This window comes from Rhododendron vialii, chromosome 4a, assembly GCF_030253575.1.
Source record: "Rhododendron vialii isolate Sample 1 chromosome 4a, ASM3025357v1".
Taxonomy (NCBI): domain Eukaryota; kingdom Viridiplantae; phylum Streptophyta; class Magnoliopsida; order Ericales; family Ericaceae; genus Rhododendron; species Rhododendron vialii.
In genome coordinates this window covers 43,062,475-43,085,643 of record NC_080560.1, presented here as the reverse complement: position 1 = coordinate 43,085,643, position 23,169 = coordinate 43,062,475, and the positions used below count along the sequence as shown (strand labels likewise).

Below are 23,169 nucleotides of genomic sequence, written 5' to 3'. Positions count from 1 at the left end.
GCCGTTCTCCTTGTACTGTTGGTCTCTGTATCTTGTTCAAAGATTAATAAAATTCTTTTCCGCCGTTCAAAAATAAATAAATTAATGGTTTGAATTTACTAAAAAATGGATTTACTTAGGGACTCTCGGTAGCATGAGCAAATCCTAACCATTAGTTATACCAATGTATATATGGTCTAGATTTAGACCGTCTCGTCTAGTTCAAGTTTTAGACCGGAAATAATCCGAACCCGGTTGAAGTTTATCAATCCATGCAAGTTCCATTCAGCGCATGTGCAAATCTATAAATGAAAACAATAGTATAGGATGCATTTATAGAAATCACGCTCTCTTGTTTTTATGTCAGAGACAAAAACGTACGCTAGCTTTGTGTTCTTCAATTGGTACGGAGTGGTCCCATGGCTTATACGAGAGCGATATATATTCTAGATCGATTTCAGGAAACAGAACATGCGCACAGGCACAGCACATGTGTTTGAGAGTGAGAGAGAGATCAGTGGTGAAATTAACCATGCATGTGAAGGGAGTAAGGGGTGTCAAATGGGTGGATTTGAGCTAAATTGAGTAAGTTATAAGTGAGCCGGATTTTTAATAGGTCATTGACCCATTTATACCCGATTAGTTAGGAGTTCAATTATCCATACCCAATCCAACCCATTTATTTAGAATCAAACCCAACCCGCACATTAACCCAATTAAAATTAAAAATGACTAAAATACCTATATACACTGAAATGACCATACCACCCTTGTACATGTAAATGACCAAATTATCCTTGCATACTAAAATTATCATAATACCCCTATATACTAAAATGGAGGAGGAGATATAGTATATAACTTCTTTTTTTTGTCTTTATTTGAAATTTTTTTTGCATTTGTTTGTTTTGCGTCAAACTTTTGTTACTTATTGATTTGTTTCGACAAGAGGATTCGGAAAAGTAAAAAATTTTGATCGCAACTCATAATTTTTTGAATAAAGACAAAAATAAGTTAATAAGTCAACTTATTTTTCTTATTCTTGTCTTTTTGAAAAAAATTATGAGTTTTGATCAAATTTTTTTACATTGCCGAGACGAATCCCCTTAAAAGATTGATTAACAAAATATGTAAGATCATTTCAAGTTTATTACTTGTTAAAAAATTCCAAAATATTCCCCAAACACATTAATTACCAAATGATTTTACATTCTTCTCAAGCCATGGGTTCTAATCGAATTTTTGCTAACTAGTTAAGAGCTGCGAACGAACTGACCACTCAAGGCTCGGCTCAGCTCGGTGCTTGTTTAGTAATTGAGTCGAGTTCAAACTCAAGTTTCAGGCTTGTACAGTAAATGAGTCAAGTTCAACACTCTAAATACTTGGCTCGTTTTGTATAAGCTCGGCTCGAACCGGACTTGGCCCGTTTACAAACAAACGAAGTTTGAGTTCGAATTTTTGGTTCGTTTAGTGTACGAGTTCACTACAAAACTTGGCTCGACTCGGCTTGTACTGTAATTGGAATTCGTAACATGAAACCATTCAAACCGAGTCACCAATTCCCGATTTGACCAAGAAAAAGGTTTGCTTCACGTAACATGTTTACTTTTATTTTTTTCATTTTTTTTGATTGACGGATTATGAATGGACCAATACATCTTCTGCGTGAACTGTCCAGATGCTTTCCGACGTTATTTTTTGGTGGAGACAAGAGGAAATCGCTGGGTCGTCAAAGTAAAAAAGTGGGTAGTTCAAATTTTTTTTGGTAATGTTCATGACCCATTGGGCATTTAAGTTGACCCAATTGAAACCCAATTAAGACCCAATAATTAATGGGTTAGATGGGTTTGGACCCATTTTAATTCAACTAATAAATGTATTGAATTGATCTATTTTTTAATACATGGGTTTGAGTTTCTTAATAGGTCTGGGTTCAATTTGCCACCCCTAGAAGCCACTAAACAAACTTGCAGGTTAAGGAGATATACGTTTGGTAGCTGATGCTAAACTTAGCAAAAAAAATAGAGGTTTTTATCATGGATAAATAATTGGGTGATGGGAGCTTTCCTCCGGTTTTAAATAGGCTCCTTGATAAGTAGTGGGTCACGGGTAAGATCTGTGTCTCGGTCAGCATAAGCTAGTCCGGAAACCGTAATATATCAGAGTTCAGAGGAAATAATACATATTGAGTTTAACGATTATACAATTGACATGGCTTTTCCTCACTGAAAAATTGATAAGAAATTGCAAATGAACTGAAATGGATTGCCCATCTATTTCATTAATGGAGACATATATCCTATGAATTGTGATCTCTATCCCAAGTGAGAGATCTCCGTTCTGTCAAGATTCTTATTTTTTAAGTACTTATCTTTCGCTTTACGATCTACAATACATCACCGTTAATTCAGAAAATAAACACTTATTTTTTTGAGAAGTAATTATTTCTTTTAACGGAACGGGGCCTCGATCATGATCATATCATAGTTATGTCCTATCCTATATCTACTCGCATATCAAGTTCACATTTTATATTTGCGAATTTGAGATTCCATCGCGCGCATTCGTGAAGTACTTTTTCTTATCCAAATTGCAAGGAAGAAAAAAACTATTCAGTGCTCAGCTCTACGGTTCTTGAGGCTGCTATATTGAAGGATTAGTAATTGCCGGTGCGCAATGCTTTCTAAACATAGTTTAAATGAAGTATCAAATACCACTTTTTCGAAGGTTTTTGTGTGTGGATACAATGGTTCTTTTAAATGCCATCTCACATGAGGTGAGTCTCGGATATGCGTATGGTCTCATCTCATGCGAAAGGAGTATTACAAATAACTGTGAATTAGAAAAATTTTCCTTCTCCAACAAAAACTATTTCTCAAAAATTTTCATTTTAAGAATAAGCTTCAAACATGATCCATCTAACCAAGTTCATAAAATAGTCTAACACAACAAATGTTACCAAATCTATGTAATTCTGTTAGTTGCATTCATGGATAGTATCAAAAATATTAAGAATGTATAATCATACGAGATTCCAACTCGAATTCAATTTTTTGAATGTCCACTCACTCAAAAGTGACACTCCTATCGCACTTGTTTCCTTAATTGACCTAAAAAAATAGAAAAGCAAAATAGTTCCAAAATTACATATAACCAAGTAAAGAGTAGAGTTTGAAACTCTGTCTACCCAAAAGGCTCCAACAAAAAACCTGCAATTTTCAATTTTCAGACAGATCATGAAATTCCAAATCATCTAAACCAACAGGTCAAGTTGTATTGAACGATAATTTTATTCTCTTACCAATTAGTTAAAAAGAAAAAGAATCTGCGAAGAATTACTATTGGCTGCAAAAAATTACTTATGGCCGCGAAGAATTACTCATAGCTACAAAATATTACTCTTGGCCACGAAAAATTACTCTTTGCCAGATCGAATTACTCTTGGCCGTTACAAATTGCACTTTGCTGCATCAAATTGCTCTTGGCCGTTACAAATTGCTCTTGGCTACATCGAATTGCTCTTGGCCGCATCAAATTGCTCTTGGCCGCTACAAATTACTCTTGGCCGCATCGAATTGCTCTTGGCCGCATTAAATTGCAGTTGGCCGCACATAATTGCATTTTGTCGCACATAATTGCATTTTGTCTTGCAATTCTTTGCGGCCAAGTGCAATTATGTGCGGTCAAGTGTAATTTGATGTGGCCAATAGCAATTCGATGCGGCTAAGAGTAATTCGTAGCAGCCAAGTGCAATTCAATGTGACCAATTATAATTCATAGCGGCCAAGAGTAATTCTGTGCGGACAAGAGTAGTTTTTCGTGGCCAGGAGTAATTCTTTGCGGCCAAGAGCAATTCGATGCGGCCAAGTACAATTTGTAGCGGCCAAGTGCAATTCGATGCGGCGGTGGCGTTGAACAACTTAATATAGAAATCAACCAGATATGCCCGGCCGGTCCGGTGCATCATCACTATCCAAGTCATCGACGCCATGATCATGATCAACAATTTCAAAAAGGTGTTATTTCTGGGCAAATGTGCCCGGTCCACTGCATCATCGACATGATCATCGCTATCCATGTCATCCTTGCCATGATCGTGATCAACAATTTCATCCATCCCCATTTTGACCAAATAAAACTTCTGCACCCAAGAAGCATAGGCATACGGGGCTCCCACTACGATTTAGGGCAGAACTGGTGTACGATTGTAGATCAAAAACCCTAAAAGTTATAGTCATAGGCAGTCTCACCAAAAAAATCTCATCTGATGGGCTGGACCTACTTTTCTTCAGGCGTTTTTATACTTCATGTTTGGCGGGGTAGCTATGATGGGCTATTTGGCTGGAGCACGAATTGATGGCATCAAGAATATGGGCTTCCTAATGTTGGAAAAATTAGTAGTATAATGCACAATTTCTAGCAAATTAAAATATCCAATAAAGTAAATCAAAGAACAATCTCACCGAGCTATAGAGCACGCCGATGGCGTTGTCCTTAAAGGTTGATTCGCACCCCCTCGGAGCCAATGACTCAGTGCGTAGGGCTCGTGGCACGCAACCTCCCAGGATTTAACTATATAGCCTTCTCCTCCTAACTCGCACTAGTTGGAAGAGGATTGAACAACCCCTCTTTGATGGTTCCTCTTTGAGAACACACAACACAAGAGCTTTGAAAAGAAAGGAAAGAATTTTGGTTGGGAGTGATCTGTTTTTTCCGGAGAGAGAGAATTTGAGAGTAGTAGTCAAAGAAAAAATTGTGGAGGAGGAAGACATATGTGTATATATAGATTTTTTAGTTTGACCAAGTCTTCAAGTGCTAGCTGTTAACAGCTAGAAACTGATGGTGTTAACGGGCAAGACTGCCCAACGGAAAACCAACGGGCAAATGCCCAACGGCTAGTAACAGTAAAAATTGTTTTGGGCTAAAACAATTTTTTGTGGGTTTGAATAAAAACTAAATCCAATTACACATGGGCCTAAATTTAAGAACACATATAATTACCCAAAGCCCAAATAAAAATATATGGCCCAAAAAGTGTTTTGAAATATTCTTGTATACTAAATATACAACACCTAATTGGTTTCCTTTCCTTTCCTCCTTTTTTCTATTTTTTCATATAATCGGATGTATGGGTCAGTTTGCACGGATCTCGACTGATTCTGAAATTCTGAAGTTAATGACCTAACAAATCCTCCAATGAGTCCAAAGTTTGACATGTTTGGTCTCCGTGAGATTCAAACTACATCATTGACGATAAATAGTTGCTTGTTTTTTCATGCCCACTTGGCCCGATCTTTGGGGTTAAAATTCCAGAAGTGTTCTGGAGTATTGTGGGATATCTTAACCAGTTTTACGTATTAAAGTCAGTTGTTTTTTCCTCCAAACAGCGACTCTGAACCTTTTGAAGATGCACGCGTGGGAGAGCAGGTTAAGGTCAGCCCATGAATATTTGTTTAAACTTCTCTACTTAATTCAATTACGTTAATATTAATCTTTAATTGACACGTCTTTATCGTATGATCCAACAATTGACTAACTTCTTTGTTTGTTTGTTTTTAGTTAAAAAAAAACGGCAGAAGAATACCAAGTATTTGAATTAACCAAATGGGATATAAGCCCCATATGACACATTCCTAAGCAATCCCAAGTTCACTCCCATGGCTTCTCTATCTCACCATCTCCCCTCCCTTCTCCTTCTCCTCAACCTCCTCGACGCCGCCACCAATGGTGATTCTGTAAAACCCGCCATCCCCGCTTGTAGCTCATTTGACTGCGGGAACGGCCAAATCATCGGGTATCCATTTTGGCAACAAGGCAATCAAGACGAATACTGTGGATACCCGGGTTTTGCCATCTCATGCTACGGCCAGCAACCGCTACTCCACCTCTTCGACCACCTCTACCAAGTGAAAAAAATTAGTTATCCCAAAAATACCCTCATCGCCACATTCCGTGACCTAAGCGATGGAAGTAAGTGTCCCATGGCACCCCATGATGTTAAGTTAAATTCCTCTCCTTTCCTCAACTACACTACTGACGTAAAAATGGTTAACTGTTTCTATAATTGCACGTTGTATCCACCATCACTTCCAGATATAGAGTGTCTTCGCTATGGTTTGAAGCGGTCGTATGCGTTCATGGTGGGGGCAATACCGGAATTTGATTGGCGGAAGTACTGTGAGAGCACCATGAGGGTACCGGTGGCTGTGAAAACCGGTAACCGCCGTGATGGTCTTTCGGGGGATGATTTTGGGAGAGCCTTGAAAGAAGGTTTCGAGTTAACGTGGAGATCACCGGAAAGTGGATGCCGTTCATGTGAGGCCAGCGGTGGATTTTGTGGGTCTGGGAATGGTCCCAACCAGAAGCCCTTTTGCTTTTGCAACGACGGCAAGCGCTACGATGTCTGTAGTGATAAGGGTAATTTTCTATACATGGTTTGCTTCAGTTTATGTCTTTATGCAACTCGCGGGCGAACGAGTGTTGGGAGCGAGAAATCATTCTTTCCTCTTAGAGCAAGGCGACTGGACGATTGGTAAATATATACTGCGAGAACCATGATTTTCGTGTTGGTAAATTAGGGGACAAATGACAACCACTGCTTAGTGCAGTTGGTCAGTCATTGCCTCTCCTTATGGAAGGTCTTGGGTTCAAGCCCCACAGAGGGCAGGCCCTTTCGGGGACTAGGGCTATGGATAACTTCTGGTCTCTCCGTGCTAACTCTATCACCCCTACTAACCCCCGCTGATGTATATCGCCGTGGCCAAAAAAAAAAAGAAAAATTAGGGGACAAATGACATGTGGTGCGTTGTGATTGGTGTGGAGTATTGCTCCAAGAGTACTCAATTAGGAATGGCAACAGGGCGGGAGGGATTTTGGCATAACCCGACCCGAAAATTATGGCACAACCCTGACTCCGATTGGATTATTCTTGGGTGTCCCCGTTCCCGCCCTGTTTGGGGGTTGGGTTTACCCGCCCTGACCCACCCAAGGAAAAATAAAAAAAAATATTATTCAAAATAAAGGCAAAAAAGAAGAAAATAGTTATATATTAGGTGTTTTATTAATATAATGATGAAAATATAAAGAAAAAATTAATATTTTTTAGAATTACTCTTGGATGCGAAGAATTACTCTTGACCATGAAGAATTGCGAGATCCTAAGTCATTCTTCGGGGCTAAGATTAATTTTTTGCTGTCAATAGTAAATCTTTGCGGCCAAGTGTAATTCTTCGTGGCTAAGAGTAGTTCTTCGCGGCCATGAGTAATTTTTTTGAGTCTAAGAGTAATTCTTTGCAGCCAGAAGTAATTGCACAAATGTTGTAGGTGTAGTCGGATCTCTGGTCTGGGGTGTGCATATATGCCCAATCGTTCAGGCAACATGCTATAGTCACAATCGTTGTGTAGGTTATGTAACTAATTCTGGCCATCCAAATGTCTTTCAACATCTAATGTTTGAGTTCAGTTCTATCGGATGCTTGAGTTGTTCATTTTATTTTCCTATTATTGCTCCTTGAAGATGATATGTACCGTTTATGCCGTGATTGGCAGGTGATGTAACATTAGCTTTTGAACCAGATTTCATAACCATTGGTGAGCACCTCTGTACCTTTATGAAACTAGTTACATATCAAATTTGACAAAGATAAACTTTTTTTTTGTGCTCCATTCTTTATTCTATCTTCTTTTTTATATTTCCAAATAATTGCAATTCGATCCTTTATCTTCGTATGGCTTTGCTGTAGGTGCATTGATTTGTGGCGGTTTAATTATGGCTGCAACGGTTTTTTACATCGTCCAGAAGAAGAAAATTTCTCTACAAAAACCTGCCTTCAGTCGGATACCAACCGGTGGAAAATGATGTATAACATGTATATCTAAATGTAATATGTACTAGCAAACTTGAAATGGGACTAGGGGTGCCCATGGACTTGAACCATGAGTTTGAAATGTAAAACTATGATGTCTATGTATGCTTAGCTAGGCTTCTAGCTTAAGACTAGCTAATTAATTACGGGCCTTTTGCTATTGTTTTTGACAAATGGCCCAGTTTGGTCCATTACTCGAAAGAAGTTTTTATTAGGTTCCTATCTATCAAAATTTTGGCTTTTGGTTCCGGCGGAAGTTTTGCATATATTTATTTGCACACAAATATGTCGCTTATATTTGAGTATCAATTAATCAATATATCCTAGTAATTAATTAGCTCATGTCTATTTATGCTTCATAAAGTTTGCGAAATAGAAATAAAAGATTGTAGCATGAAAATATCAACATAATATCTGTGTATTTTTCTTTTTTGCATATTTTTCCTAGTAGACGAAGTTTCTATTTTCGAATCGCAATCTTATAATTGGGCTAAGCTTTCTGGCTTTCTAAAGTTCGTACCTAGAAAGCAAAGATTTCTTATCATGTGCTTAATAGTTTAGTGAAATTGTACTTCTTTTGTAGTATTTAACAGTTCAAAAACTTGGCCCCTCCAATGTTGAACTTGCAAAATTGGCCCCTCCAATTTGTCTTAGGTGGATATGTTGGAGAAAACCTTAACTTCGGTAGTTTCGGGTGAAAACATAACAAGATGAATTTTTCAAAGGCAAAGTTCAGATTTGCCTTGATGCTCTTGCATCGGGGTTTGAAAGCTAAGGGTTCGTTTGGAATTTATGTAAAATAAAAGAAAAGAAATGAAAGAAAAATTATTTTCTCTTATTTGGTTTAAGAGGAAACAGAGAGGAAAACAACAAAACCAAGAATTAATTAAGCACATCGAATTTTCCTCTACACATCCCTAAGGCTCCGTTCAGTTGTCGAGAAAGTTGTGTGAAAAATTGGTTCCCTGAAAAAGTGAAGTGAGGTGAAGTAAAAGAAAAAGAAAATTATTTTCCTGTGAGTGTTCACTTGACAAAAGAATTTTGCAAGAATAATTAAGGTTTAGTTGTTCATTTGTCAGGAAAAAGAAACTTTCGGGAAAATTTTGTGAGTGTTCACTCATTTTCCTTTTCCCGCAACGCAAAATCCTGTGTTTTTTGCAGGATCACTTTTGCAAGAAAGTAATTCCTGCAGGAAAACTTAAAAACATGTTTCCCACTACTTTCCTGCTAATTGAACACTACAAAAATCATGGGAAAGTTGATTTTCCCATCATTTTCTGTACTTTCCTGGCAACTGAACGAGGCTTAAATGTTTGTTTTTTCTTTCCTTTTCTCTTCGATCTTATCCTGAAGTTCCAAAACCGGCTTGTAAAAATATCTGAAGATCTTTGAATTTATGCCTCATCGCACAATAATCTACCCCTAGTACGGGCCACACGCACAAGGTGCGCCTTTTAGACATTTTTTATGTATCTCATGTGTGAAACACCCCTAACTTTTGAATAACATATATGCATCTCAACATTGGAGGGGTCAAGTTCTGAATGATTTAACCAATATGCATCTCAATAGGGTTCGATTCCCTCCGGAAGCAAACTATGATTTAAGAGGGGGGCTATGGCGGTGGGTTACTGTACTAGTCTCCTTTGAGAATTTAGTTGAGGTGTCCATAAACTGGCCCAGATATCTCGGTTACCAAAAAATAAAATAAAATATGCATCTCTAGATCCTCTCACACTCATCGTCTCTCTCAGCTTGTCACTCTTTGCTTGCAGTAACTGAGTACCTAGTTGGGTATTCCTTTCTCTCTTTTTTTTTGAAAAAAATTGTATTACATCGGTCAAGTGAGTATCCATTCCCGATTCATCTCATCTTTTCTGGTACGGACAACAAACCGAACAAATCGAAGGATTCAAATCACACTAATAAACCTGAAATGGACCGCATCGAAAAATAAACTTGCCCCCGACTCACTTCAAGGCTCGCGCCTCAACAAATTTCCCGATAACCCCACACCAGAAAGGCATTGGACTAGAAGAAATAGAGCAATTAATTATACTAATGTATAAAATTTAGCGTTATGAATATTTATGTTTGGTTTAATGTAACAACGACATAATTAACAACATTAGTAGTAGTAATAACAACGCCTGTTAATTAAGTTCTAAAATGGCCTTAAACTCAATTAGTAGTAGTAATTTTCCCCAAACACACCCTATATAAACCACGGGATAGAAGATGACGTTTCCCCCTGAAAATGCCCGAGGCACTGGGTAAGGGTTTAAGATCTTGCTAGGGTTTTAACGGCAGCCATTGGTATGGCGTTTTGCTGCCGAGTGATAAGGCCGGAACCCTAGGAGTGCCGTTTCGCCGTCTCCTACTCGAGAATGCAGGACATCGACGACGATGATTTCGGCGACCTATACGCCGACGTCGAATTCCAGGCGAGTACAACCATCAACGGTCAGTCGAGCGATGATTTCGCCACAAAATGTATCGATTCGGGTTCTGAGGGTTCCGAGGAGTTAGTTCGGGACGATCGAGCGAAGAGAGAGTGTGAGTGTGAGAGGGGAGTGGATAGTGATGGGAGTGATAGCGAGGATGACTTGAATATAGTTCTGAATGATGATGAGGGCAATGATGGTGGTGGCGGTGGGCTGGGGGGTTCGGTGTCGCAAGGGGTGGGGTTAGGGTTAGGGTTTGATGAGGATGAGGAGGAAGAGGGTGGTGGGTTCGAGGGTGTTGAGGAGGGTGATGATGGGTTGGTTAAGAATCGGAGTTTGGGTGGATTGGAGGTGAGTCCAAATGGGCGTCGCAGTGGAGGGGAGAGAGGGAATGAACCCACCAAGGGTGGTTATAAATCGCAGTTTTTGCAATACAAGGTACGTTTGAGTTTGAATGTTTGTGTTATGACCTAACTTGTATAATTCGCGCTAGCGTGCGTCTTCAAAAAGAACATATCAAACTACTAAATTTTGCGAGAATAGCGAAGAATATGCAACTAAGTTATGACTATTTTGGGAAAGGTTGTGGGTATCTTCCGTACAGGCCGTTACAGACTATTTTTCGATAAAACCGGTACCCTACCCTTCACCGGCTGGTACCGGCCATACCGAGAAACACCGGTTAGTAACCGGTTCGAGTACTGGACGGTTCCAGTCATACTCTATATATATTTTTCGTTTTTCTGGTGGTAATGCCCTAATTAATTCCGTCGTACTAGAAGAATTATAATTTTCTTTATCTCTTTATATATGAGCTTAATAATCATTACTATTACCGTTTTGGTATATATTTTCATGTTTGTCAAATGTTTTGAGCTTTTTAAGAATACATATAATGTACATATTTGTGTATAATTACTATAGCGCAAAATTTGAAACGTTTCCCAAAATTACGTCAGTACCAATAAGAAAAACTTTACCTTTACCAGTACGGTAATTAGAACCTTGATTTTGGGCGACAAGTTTTTTGGAATGTGGTATAATGTGTCATGCCATTATTGTACTGGATTTGTTTAGGCTCAAAGCAATTCGTGGTTATGATGAATTCACTGCACTTGATGATTCTACGGCAATTATATATCTTGAACTAGGGTTCTTTTATGTAGTACATGAGACACCGGGGAGCTTCATTTCCAACAAATGCAAAAGGCAATGGGTATACAGGGTTGGGTTCGTATTCATCCACATCAGCTAGAGGAGATTGGGATAATAATAAATGCAGCTTGCGAATGGACTCGAGCTCATTAACAGCTCAAATTGGGCATAATTTCTCACTTCCCCGTTATAGGTAAGATTGTAATTGGTTGTGACTACATTTTGTACTCTTATTTTCTCATTTTGTGTCTTTAATTATCCTCATTGGCCCATGGCAACAGTCTAGTCCGGTTTAAATAGTTTGCATCAAATGCCAAATGAGACTTTCTATGGCCATGATGCTTCATTTTGGCTTGTGTTTAGGATGAGTCCTTTCATCAATATGCAAAGTTCTCTCCTTTCTCTATGTTTACAACATTGACAGGCCTTTATCTTGCCTGCAGGACCATATTAGATGTAAATATTGGTGGACTTGATAGGAAGTCTTGGAGGCATCCCGGAGCAGACATAACAGATTTTTTTAACTTTGGATTCGATGAAGAAAGTTGGAAGCTTTATTGCAACAGTGTGGTAAATTAGTTTACTGCACTATGTAATTTCTTGGCATTTGCTCAATCTTGTTAATTTAAGGGTTTGCAATGTGACTCCCGCCTATGGAAACACCTCATACTACTGTTGGGGCGAAGAGGGGGAAGGTGAGATGGTTGCCGGTGTAAAGAGTGAGCTGTCAAGGGCTGCTTCTGGAGTAGGGAATGGCAAAGCCCTCAAGGGGCAGAATATTCCTATATAGCAACACATACATTACAGGGTACCTGTAAAAGTTTTAAAGGAAATGGAAGGCATTTATATTTTAGACAAATACTTTTATGACCCTGTCAAGCCAAAGAGTAGGAAGTAGGAATTCCAACTGTTGACCTCAAGTGATGCCTCTAACCCAATTGGGAACGCCCATATTCCCCTACCACGAATGGGAAATAGAAAATAGAAGAAAGCCTACTAGGACAAGTTACTTGAATCAGGGGGTAAATGCCCCTAAGGTTAATTGTGCGGCACCCATAAAAAAGACTCCGTATTAACAATGAAGGTTTTGTAGGTTGTACGTACAAGAGAAAAATTGTAAGTTTCCAATGTTACATAGACTCCTCAAAATTTCAGTAGTACTGAAGTGTTGAGTGCACGTGCATTGTTGGATACTTGGATATGCGCCCGTCAAGTATGCCAGAATAGTCTAATTCACGATATAAATATGCATTTTCAGTTAGAATAGTTAAGAAACAACAGAAATCAAGTATTGTCCTGGTAACACTTGGACTTATGCCCACCCCCGAGATCATGGAACACAGGTTGTGACTCTTGGGTATCCTAGCCCCTGCCCGACTACCTTGGGATTGTTCGTATGCGTTGGTAGTTGGAGCTTTCTTCTTGTTACTCTCTCTGTCCCATATTCTTGGTCTTGTTTACTATTTGGGAGCTCTAAAAAAATTGGCTATATCTCACAATTTTTAATATTTTTTATATCAAATATTGATCTTGTTTGATAGATCTCAAATAATTTTACGAAACAAAGTTTTCGAAATCGTAAAAAAACATTATAGATTGTGAGATATGACAATTATTTGAGTGGCACAAAAAGTGAAACAGGACCAAGAATACGGGACGGAGGGGGTATATGTTTATTTCTGTTTCCTTGCCCCTATCTTTCCTTTTGTTGAACATCTTTTAGTCCAACCTTTGATGGGTTTATAATGAATATCGTAACAGGAGCAACTTCGACAACGTACATCCTTGTTGACCAGGGCCACCACCTATGGATATCCAAAAGCCAAGGAGGTGAGTTGATATTACCTTAGCAATAACTATGAACTTTCATGAAACAGGATGTGTAAAAGTTTTTCCTGTTAAAGCACTAACAGTCTAATTTGGTCCTTGTTCTAAAATAGGTATATGAAGCTGAAGCTCAGTATGAAACAGAAGGTCATATGGATGAGCCTGAAAAAGTTGCTCATCTAGAGGGAGCAGTTTCTCCAGTATCAAGATGCACATATAGAGAAGGAAAGCAATTTGAAATGGTATGCTTATATCAAGAATTGCTTGTTTTCCTCTTCTATCTCAAAACTCTAGTTTTAAGCTTGGACCTTCTCTTTAGAAAAAGATAGGAGTATGGTGGACTACAAATTCACTACTGTTGTTTCAGCCAAAAGGCAGAGTGATTCAGGTTGAGGACAGCATTCTTGAAAGGCAAGCCTCCATGGATGTAAGGCGTTTTGTTGATCGTGATCCCGATGTTGTGATACAGGTGTGCTATAACTTTGGACTACTCAATTTTCCTACGGAGTCACTTGTTTCTTATGTCATGTTTTTGGGCAGATTGCTGTGCAGGACTGTGTTGACAATTCCTCTGGTTCAGGCAAGGGGGAATCAACCCAGAAAGGCTCAGTTCGTGAATCTTCTGAAAATGGAGATTTTGGTCTGGATGATGATCTCTGCCATTTTGGTGGTGGCAGTGGAGATGAAATGTCCAGTAAATTATTGGAAGGGGATGTTAAAAGATCAGGCAGACCTTATCCCAAAAGGTTTGAATGGTTCCCTATGTTGCCCCAAATTCCTTCTAGTAGTTATTATAATATTAATTTTGGGGAGTCTGTGGACTCTGCGTTAATTACATGAATATTCTGCGCAACTGTTCTGCTGCGCTTGAATGTTATTAAAGTTGAATTTTCTTACAATCAGCAGGATTGTTAGCTTTATCTTTTCTAATACCTCATTAGGTAATATAAATGTCATAGCGGAAACTGGGGAAGTATCTTGCGTACGTGAGTCCTTGGATTGGCTCATTTCATTTGTTTAGTGTTATTTCTTTAATAGAGACAACTATCACTGAGAATTGAATAAGCGATGTGTGCACATGTGTTGTCATCAAAGTTTTTGCTTCTCTTGATTATGCCCTTAATGGAGCCCTTGATAGCTTTACCTTATCTTGTCTTGGTTAAATTATATTTTTGTTTTTGTGATCTGAGCGACTCATGCCACTGATTTCCCATGTGATTAGGTACCCCCAACTATCAACTCCATCTAACTCAATGTTAGTTGATTTCGATAATCATGCAAGTGGTCAGATATCTGATGCGGATGGGTGTCGCGATCAAAAGGTTACTGGTTCTAGTTCTGAAGGGCAAGCTGAAGCAATGGAAACTTCAAATAATACAAACGAAAAAGTTTGCAGTGAAACATATGATGCTGCTCTGTCCTTTGGGGAGACAGACTCCTTGCTTGGTGACCAGACTCAACAGGAATTGAGTTCATCTATCTCTGGAAGTCACGTTGAAGCATCGGGGAATTTTGCTTCTGTTGACCCAGAAAGAGTTCAAAATCATCTGAGGAAGGAATCTCCGAATTCTGTTGAGGAGTTGCACGAGTCTCTGACTTCTGATTACCATCAGTCAATTAAATCTAAGAGCCATCAAGACAAAACAAAAACTGGCGATGGTAAATATTATTCAAGAAACAGAAGTCCTTTTCCAAAGGATCGGAGGCATTATAGTAGTAGACTCCACTTTGACTCAGAATTGAAGCGCCACCATGATTATGAGGAGTCGTGCCCCTTTCCCTATACCGATGATGATTATTATGGAAGGCTGCAGGCTGTTTACTCTTGTGATGGAGAAGGTTTTCCGTGTTATACTGAATCAGAACTTCCTTGCAATTACTTTGGTGAATGGTTTTCTTACAATGAGGCCCATGCTGCTTATTCCAAAAGGTCTTGTAGGAATCATCATAGCTTTGGAGATGAGAAAGATCAATATCCAAGTAGAAGGTGGGACGAAAGAGAACATTTTCTTGAACAAAGAGGGTCCAGGTTGGATGATGAGGTAGTTGGAAGGGATTGGTACAACAATGAAAGCAGAATTACATTGAATCCTCCCTTTCGCAAGGAGCCGAGACGGTTGGGCTCAAATTATTCCTCCTACTTGGACAAAGGAAGTACTCGATGGAGTGGAAAAGGTGATGAATTCCACTTCAGGAAGAGAGGAGAACAAGAGGGTTATTTGCTTGATAGTAATTATGAAGATTATTTCTTGCAAGAAAAATATGGATATTGTGGCAAAGAGAGAAAGTATTTGCATGGTAAGTATGAAAGGCAGTGGCCTTCTAACAGGAGAGGAGGGAAAATCCCTCGTAGACATTTTAGTAGACAGAGTCGTACCACCAACAGAGGAAGGGGGTTTGAGACCATTTCCCGAAGAGGTGCTTATGACGTGAGATTAACTGAAAGACATGGTGAACACAGTAGGAGACAGATAGTTAAGGAGAGAAACAGAGGCATTGATTATTTTGGTAGTAATCATGGTGCTGGTGAATCTGAAGGAAGGGTCTATTGTCCTGATGGTGAAGATCATCATGGAAGAAGAAGAAATTGGCAGTATGACTCGTTCCGTTGCACTAAGGATGAATATATTTATAGTTACAAGGATGACGAATTCCTTGCTGAGGAGGCATCATTTTCTTTTCGGAGGACTTTAAGGAATGCAAGTATTGGTGGTAAACAGAAACTAATGGATAATGTGGAAGTAGATCAGCATAGAATCAAATTAATGAGAGGAGGAAGTAGTAACAATCGTATGGAAAGAAGTTCTAATATTACTGATAGAGGTAATCATGAAAAGCCACTGCTGAGATGCAGGGATTCGGTTGACTTGCAATTGGTTGGCGGGGAAGGAAAGGTAAAGTTTGGGGACACTGAGGTCAAAACCTTGTACCTTGCTTGTATTTATGAGTGCTCCACATATGTTGGGCAAGTCTTCTTTCATTTTGCTAATGCGATTTCATTGCCTGTTTCACTGAGAGATTCGTTATGCCTGCTATTACCTGTTGCATCTTTCATCGTGCATGCTGTTTTCAGATACTTTGTCCTTCAATGTGTCTGTTGGTTCTCTATCGGCAGTGGCCTTCTGATGTAAAGGAAGACAGCGTTGCTGACATGGTTTGCAAAGCGAAAGAGACATTATTGGTCTTCTCTTTTAACACCCCTCCCCCTTTCCTTGCCAAACACACCAAAATGGCCACAAACATACCAAAATGACCCTGACTATTATTCAGGGCTTAATACGGAGTAAGTTATAGAACAGAATATCTTTTTGTCACTATTGTCTGGTTTGTGGAAGTTATATAATTCTTCTAGGTATGCCTGTATTGTTTCAAGATCTCAATCTAAATACGTCAACACTCCTCAGGCGAGGGGACTTAATTTGATAGACATAGCAGCAATGAGATATAATGAAGCCCATCATGAAGACACAGCAGCAATGAAATACTATAATGAAGCCCATCACGATGCATGGGATTGCACATGTTTTCAAAGACTCAAAATGGATTTAGAACATCAACCATAGTAAAAATATCAAAGATGAATGCCTAAGCCTTTATATCTTCCTATTTTTTTTAGTCTTTTCCCATAATGATAATTGTCAGATAGTAATTTGGACCAAGTATGTGCTGTTCAATGACTTAATTTACTTAATTGTATTGTTTTCACTGGATTACATTCGTATTTTACTACTTTCAATTGTTAAATTATGTTTGAATTTACTTTTGAAACTGTTGATGGGATCCAAGTTATTCAAGCCCCATACAATGTATTGAGTTGTGAGAAAGTAATAGTTGTATTTTTTGATATGAGATGCAATTTTTTGTAACATTAAGATAAAATATGAGTTAAAACTTTTATTACTTGCACATATTATGTAAATATCTATAACATATGCCTTGCCGATGAAGCCTGCACTTTGCCTCGCATCGCCATGTGTTTTGTGCTTAGGCTATACCAGACCTTGGCGCCTCATTGTGCCCTTTGTTCAAAATAATTCTGGTTAGTGATTATTTTCTTGATTTGTAGCTTTGTTGTTTTTGTTATCAGACCTTCAAATCCGCACTTTCCTAGGTTCTATATCTGTTGCTGGGCTCAAGGATCTTATTCCCGTGCTTGTCTATGATCCTTACACCCTTAATTTTTCTCTCTTTTTTCCTCATGAAGTTCTGTTATGTGTTTTTATTTGCGGTAATGCTTATTAGTTAATTCTGGCGTTACATTTTGACTTTAGTAGTTTAGTTCTATATGTATGGTTTGGTGCTTATTATCTCTTGGAAGCAGTGTGGGACTTTGTTATTAGGATAAATCATCTCAAAGGTCTATAATTTCCCTTTATGATGGAACATCTATGAAATTATGAGTGGCTTGTCTACTGCAATCTTTGTTTAACGGCTGAAACTCTAATACAACCCCCCAAGAAATTTGTATATGCGACTTCCTTTTTCATCTCTTGGATTCTTGAAACATGAATCTAACCAGTTTATAACAACGGGTTATCATTGCAAGTTTCCATGCTCAGTGAAACCCTGACAGGCCACTCAGCCTCCTTGACAATCAAAAGGCTTTCTCAATTGTCAAATGCTTCCATGGTCATATCTCATGTGTCTTCTGATGGAGTTGAAAAAAGTACTCCCTTCGTCCCAAATTGGATGTCAATTTTTGATATCCGTGTCAATTTCAATTCCTTATATCTTTCAATATGAATCTCTAAAGGTATGCAATATAGATCTTGTTTGATAGTTATCGATTAGTTCTATTATACCAAGTTTTCAAACTCATGAAAAACATTATAGATTGAAAGATATAAGCGATGAAAAATGACACGAGTTTCAAAAATTGTCATCCTTTTTGGGACGGAGGGAGTAAGTTTTTAACCATCGGCGGCCATAACGGGGAGGTGTAACATGAGTTTGGTATGTTTAGCAATATGTTGTAGAATGTCTTGGCCAACATAACTATGTAAATTAGTGATATGGAGTACAATTGTCTTATCAGAGGCTAGTTTAACGCATGTAATCCTTGGCTGGTTTGGCTGGAACCAGGTTTGACCATGTTTTGTAATATTATTGTCCTAAGTGTTATCTTGTGGGGATGACTCGTGTATGTAACACAGGTGGAGAGGTTAGATTCAAATGACGTCTTGCCCTGCGTCATACACACTCAAGACCTATATACCTAGACGTAGATCATTATTTACTCACGGCATTCTCCCAAATTTGTGGTGTTGATTTCAAGCATACTGTTGTCATATTTCTTTGTTTACGTGAATTAAAACATTTGAAAAAAAAAAATTGTTTCCTTGTCTCTTTTACAACTAATTTGTTGTCTGGTGTTACAACCTTGTTTATCTTTGCTTCAAAAAAATTGTCCTAATTATTTTCCTGGTAAATTTATCATCATATTTCCACCTAGGCTTCAAAAAATGTTGGACTATTGGTTATTTTGGTGCCTTGTGTTGTGCTCCATATGCTATATGCCCTGCTCTTTGTTTGATATGTCTTCTGATGGCAAACTAAAAGTGCTTGGGTTACTTCTTGTGAATGCACAGTCATCGAAACTCAATAATCAAGTGTGTGTTTTTTATTCTTGTAAAGGCGGTGTCCATACGTTTCTAACTAATGTATTTGCCAAAACTCTGAGATCCTTAGTGGCCGCACCCATGGAGTGTGAGTTTTCACTTTTTGAGTTAAGGAAAAGGTATCGCCTTTCTCTTCTCAAGAACTTTTGTAATTATTTGCATTGAGTTAATCTTTGTTTATATTGGAGTTCCACGCATTCTAGGAAGCTCCTGCAATTAGAACAGGATTGTTGAAGTGGTAGTTCCTAGATATATTATGCACCACGCCATTTTAGGCTTGTTTCATATGGGATAAGGGCTTGAAGTTTAGGAGCGGCATTGACAGTTTACTTTTTTAAGCAAGAGTTTTACTAATATGTTAGTGGAGTCATAGGAGTATAGGACGTACTTTCTCTCTGCCAATTTAGCTGATTCTGTTGAACATTCCAAATTTGTCATCTATTAGGGCTATGGATCAGTGCTATGGAACTGTGGAAACTGCTCCGCCTTTCAATCATATATTGTAGGTCTTCTTTTACCTTTGAAAAAAAATGATGTTCTGCAAATAACTGGGTATTAACCATTAAGGACTATTAGTAACACAGTTTGCGGTGTGCATAATTGTAGGGGAGGAGTGAATGCCAGTTCTCAGTTCCTTGTGCGACATGACTTAAGAAATTGTAGTAGTAACGGTAACACAGAGAAAGTTGGCATTCACCATGTAAATTGTAATGAAACCAAAGTATAATTGCACTGTCATCTCCTTGACAATCTGTGATGCGTTATTCTGTGCTTTATAAAATGGAACGATATAGCATAACTCCTCTGGGAGGCAGTCACAGTCTATGTTTCCCGCATCCACAATTTAGAAGTTTTAGTGCTTCTTAACTCCGAGTTGTGTTGCGCTTGAAAGTGGCATCATTAGGATCTTAATAATGGACACTCTAAGATTCATAGATGGTGGACCTTTTGTTGTAGTTGTTGCTCTTGGTCTTCTTGTGTGATAATTACTCTTCTTCTTGTTATGTACTTACTAATTACTTTGTTGTGGTATTCTGGCCCTCCTACTTTCTGAAATACCTCAATGCCTTCTCCCTTAATTACTTATTTCTTCTTCTTCGCCATTGTCGTCAGTTATTACTTTGTTGAATTCTGACCCACCTACATTCTGAAATTCCTCAAGGCCTCCTCTCCTTAGTAATACTTTCCGGATGCTGGCTTTTGTCTTCTTTTATTTCAGTCTCTTCCGTATTTTACAATAGACAAATTTGAGGCAAGGGTGAATTTCTCCCTTGTGTTCAGTTTTTGAAGGCATTTAGGCTTTGTTTTCTGCGTGCTATTCATTTTTTGCTTGACAAAAGTCAATAGCGTTGGTTGTAGTTAGTGATTTTTCAACGCTAGTCAAATGCGTGGAAGTACATGGTGCCTACTGCCTACGCTAGCTATTTATTGCTTTCAAATAAGTTACACCTTACGAAGAAACCTTTCATGATGTTTAGAGTATTTTAATTAAGGTACAGCAATAGCTAGATCAGGCACTTCAACAGTGACAACCTTTGTGAGTGTTCTCTCCTATTATATCTGTGAGAAGTGTGAGCATGTAAGATGTTTCGCTATAAGCTTGGGTTAATTGTACATACACATGGAATTATTGTCTCCATTTGCAGCCTTCATCTATGTATGATATTACCTTAGATACCTATTAGTTGTCTTGTCTATATCACAAAGTTTCATTTGATGGCTTTTCTTTCTTTGGAAAAAAGTTGCCTAGTATGAAGGATGATGACTCTAGGAAGCTTTGGGCATTGTCTTTGCTTTTACTGTTGAGTAAAATGAAACTTATAGGATAACTGGATGCATAATGGAGGAGGATATTTTGCTTGAGAAGCTTATTTTTTGCTTGAGGCGAGGCATAGAAGTTCAATTCTATCCAACAAATGGTATGCTTGGAGAATATTAACTCAAGGTTGTATATCTTCATTTGTGAAGTTATACTCGATGAACGCCTTTCTTAACTTCTTGAACAATCTTAGATGTTAATGTTCTTCAATTGATGACCTTGTAGCAAAATGCATGCTTGCCCTTCAGAAGTTCAGATTTGCATTTTGGACGTGCAAACTTGTTCTATCAATTCTTTTTGATATTTATCATCAACTTTGAATACTTTTAGTAGCTGTGTCGTCTTGATGATTTGAACATAAGAGCATTTAACATATAATCTAGTCTCTCAGACCAGCTTAGCTGGAGCTTGGTATTGTTCTTGTCTTGATGTGGGAAGTTATTTTTTGGCTTTAACTTCTTTCCTACCCTATTTTGATTTCATCTCCTATGTTCTCTGATAGTTTAAGCAGAAATCTTTAGCTTCTGAGGTTTTTCATAGGGTTTGTGATGCATTTTGCAGCATCAGTAATCAGTATCTTTTTTGTTTCATTAATTTCTTGCGACATTTAGGGGAAATCTGTATTTCAAGAGCTGTTAACTTTTATATTTGTGATTTTGCTTATGGCCATACCCCGTGCAGTCATCAGGAAGATGCCCCAATGCTGGAAGTATAGAGTGCAATGATAAGCATGAAAATATGGATCAGATGGTTTTTGCGAATCTCAGTGAATCTCATGCAGAGAAGGCGGGCGAAACTGAAAATGCTAAAGTTGAGATCAACCAGAATGGAAAGCAATGGCTTGATAAGTTTCCAATCACTGAGCAAAATGAAGCCTTGGATATTGAGGAGGGTCAAATAGTTACAGAAGAGGTAAATGAGAATCCTCCATGTGAGAACTTTGTATCCGAAAATGTTACTGAAAGCAGGGATGACAAAAAGAAAAGTGTGCGGGTTGAAAGTGCGACAAAGGGGAACGAGGTTGCCGAGGGTTATGACAACACTCGGATTCTTGCGGCGATGGCAAAGATGGAGAAACGAAGAGAGCGATTTAAGGAGCCTATCACTCTCCAGAAGGAAAACGACTTGATGATTCCCAAGCCTCAAGTTGACCCGATTCTGGATGCCATGGAGACTAAGCAACAAAGGCCAGCACGAAAGAGACGATGGGGTGGAAGCTAGGTCTCTACAATAGCAGGTGCATTTTGTGACTTGGAAAAATTAGAAATGGACATTGAGCATTCAGGTTTTCGAGAACAGGTTGAATGAGTTAATTTTTTTTGAGGGAGTTGAGGTAAACTTGAGATCAATATTCTTTTCTTTGTTATGTGACTAATAAGGTTTGTTGTGCTCATATAACATTGGTGGAAGTTGATAATCATGATGATATTACTGATTTGTATTCAATTGCTTACTGTATCACTTAGTTTCCCTCGACTAAAATGCCAAGCACACACCCTATCTCTCAACTATAAACATTGTAGTATTTGGTTCATTACCCAAACACAAATTTTCCTTCTTTTCTTGCTTTTCTAAAAGTTTTAGAAACTCAATATATAGAGAATAAAAATGTGAATTTCAGTTTCAAACCCAGACGGGTGATTGAATCACTTGCCCAATTCTCAACAGTTTGAATACCAATCAAGAAATACCCCAAGAAACTCAATTTGGCATGCTTCCGTGACGAGTGGAAACTAGTATAAGATATAATGTGCAAACTCAAACATAAAGGGAGTTTATAAATACAACTGCGAATTTACTGCATGTAGCCTTTTGCTAACTTAAACCACAAATCTTATAAAAATTTGCTATTATACAACCTCAAAATAGCTGTGAACTTCCAAAATTATCCTTCCCTACTCCAACCAAGTATTTCGGCCAAAATTTTGAAACGTCCGCTCTCTTTTTTTTGAAACCCACTTCTAAAAACTCTAAAGTTTGAAATTTCGGCAAAATTCCGAGTTTTAGAATATGATATTATCCTCAATTTTCAAACTCTAGAGTTTTAAATGTTGGCCTAATTTCAAGTTTTATAATCTGACAATGTCGTGCCAGAACCAGGTTTAAAATAGAGGAGTGATTATTGTCGACAAGTTTCGAACTCTAGAGTTTGAAATTTTGGCAGAATTCCGAGTTTTAGAATATGATATTGTTTTCAATTTTCAAACTCTAGAGTTTGAAATTGTGGCGTAATTTCAAGTTTTAGAATATGACAATGTCGGGACAGAACCAGGCTAAAAATGGAGTGTTGAGTTACCTCTTGCTGTGATTTCGGCTCTAAAACTATAACATCCATGGCTCCCCCTTCCTTGTCAACTTCCATTTTCATTGCACAACCTTCCAATTCCCAATCAAAATGCACATTGCTCTCATATGTTGGGTCAAAGACTTCTTCTTTACCAATGGAGGGAGAGGAAGCAATG

At 38.3% G+C, this 23,169-nt stretch overlaps 2 protein-coding genes across 4 annotated transcripts; both read left to right on the top strand.

Annotated features, from left to right (window-relative positions):
• The first annotated feature begins 5,598 nt into the window (after positions 1 to 5,598).
• On the top strand, positions 5,599 to 8,101 carry LOC131322659 (LEAF RUST 10 DISEASE-RESISTANCE LOCUS RECEPTOR-LIKE PROTEIN KINASE-like 1.2). The gene is made up of 4 exons (XM_058354065.1): positions 5,599 to 5,949; positions 6,073 to 6,396; positions 7,528 to 7,569; positions 7,722 to 8,101. The coding sequence occupies exons 1-4, from the start codon at positions 5,637 to 5,639 to the stop codon at positions 7,835 to 7,837; spliced, it is 795 nt and encodes a 264-aa protein (XP_058210048.1). The 5' UTR covers positions 5,599 to 5,636; the 3' UTR covers positions 7,838 to 8,101.
• Positions 8,102 to 10,060: 1,959 nt separating this feature from the next.
• On the top strand, positions 10,061 to 22,153 carry LOC131322059 (FIP1[III]-like protein). Of its 3 annotated transcripts, none has more exons than XR_009198682.1 (9): positions 10,061 to 10,726; positions 11,455 to 11,636; positions 11,887 to 12,013; positions 13,205 to 13,273; positions 13,384 to 13,512; positions 13,638 to 13,739; positions 13,811 to 14,016; positions 14,493 to 19,390; positions 21,389 to 21,506. XR_009198682.1 is itself a non-coding variant. In XM_058353165.1 (9 exons), exons 1-9 carry the CDS (start codon positions 10,232 to 10,234, stop codon positions 21,926 to 21,928), a joined length of 3,543 nt encoding a protein of 1,180 aa, XP_058209148.1. In that variant the 5' UTR covers positions 10,063 to 10,231; the 3' UTR covers positions 21,929 to 22,153. The 3 variants fall into 3 exon arrangements, 2 of the variants coding, with proteins under 2 accessions (XP_058209148.1, XP_058209149.1); XM_058353165.1 differs by having other exon boundaries at positions 10,063 to 10,726; positions 14,493 to 16,185; positions 21,389 to 22,153; XM_058353166.1 differs by having other exon boundaries at positions 10,064 to 10,726; positions 14,493 to 16,164; positions 21,389 to 22,153.
• The last annotated feature ends 1,016 nt before the right edge of the window (positions 22,154 to 23,169 follow it).

Bases quoted from the DNA above. Each gene is read 5' to 3' on its own strand.
- LOC131322659 (XM_058354065.1), top strand. From the start codon at position 5,637: ATGGCTTCTCTATCTCACCATCTCCCCTCCCTTCTCCTTCTCCTCAAC. The intron at 5,950-6,072 runs GTAAGTGTCCCA...CATCACTTCCAG, and splicing joins CCGTGACCTAAGCGATGGAA to ATATAGAGTGTCTTCGCTAT. The intron at 7,570-7,721 runs GTGAGCACCTCT...GCTTTGCTGTAG, and splicing joins ACCAGATTTCATAACCATTG to GTGCATTGATTTGTGGCGGT.
- LOC131322059 (XM_058353165.1), top strand. From the start codon at position 10,232: ATGCAGGACATCGACGACGATGATTTCGGCGACCTATACGCCGACGTC. The intron at 14,017-14,492 runs GTTTGAATGGTT...CCATGTGATTAG, and splicing joins GGCAGACCTTATCCCAAAAG to GTACCCCCAACTATCAACTC. The intron at 16,186-21,388 runs GTCAAAACCTTG...TACCCCGTGCAG, and splicing joins TAAAGTTTGGGGACACTGAG to TCATCAGGAAGATGCCCCAA.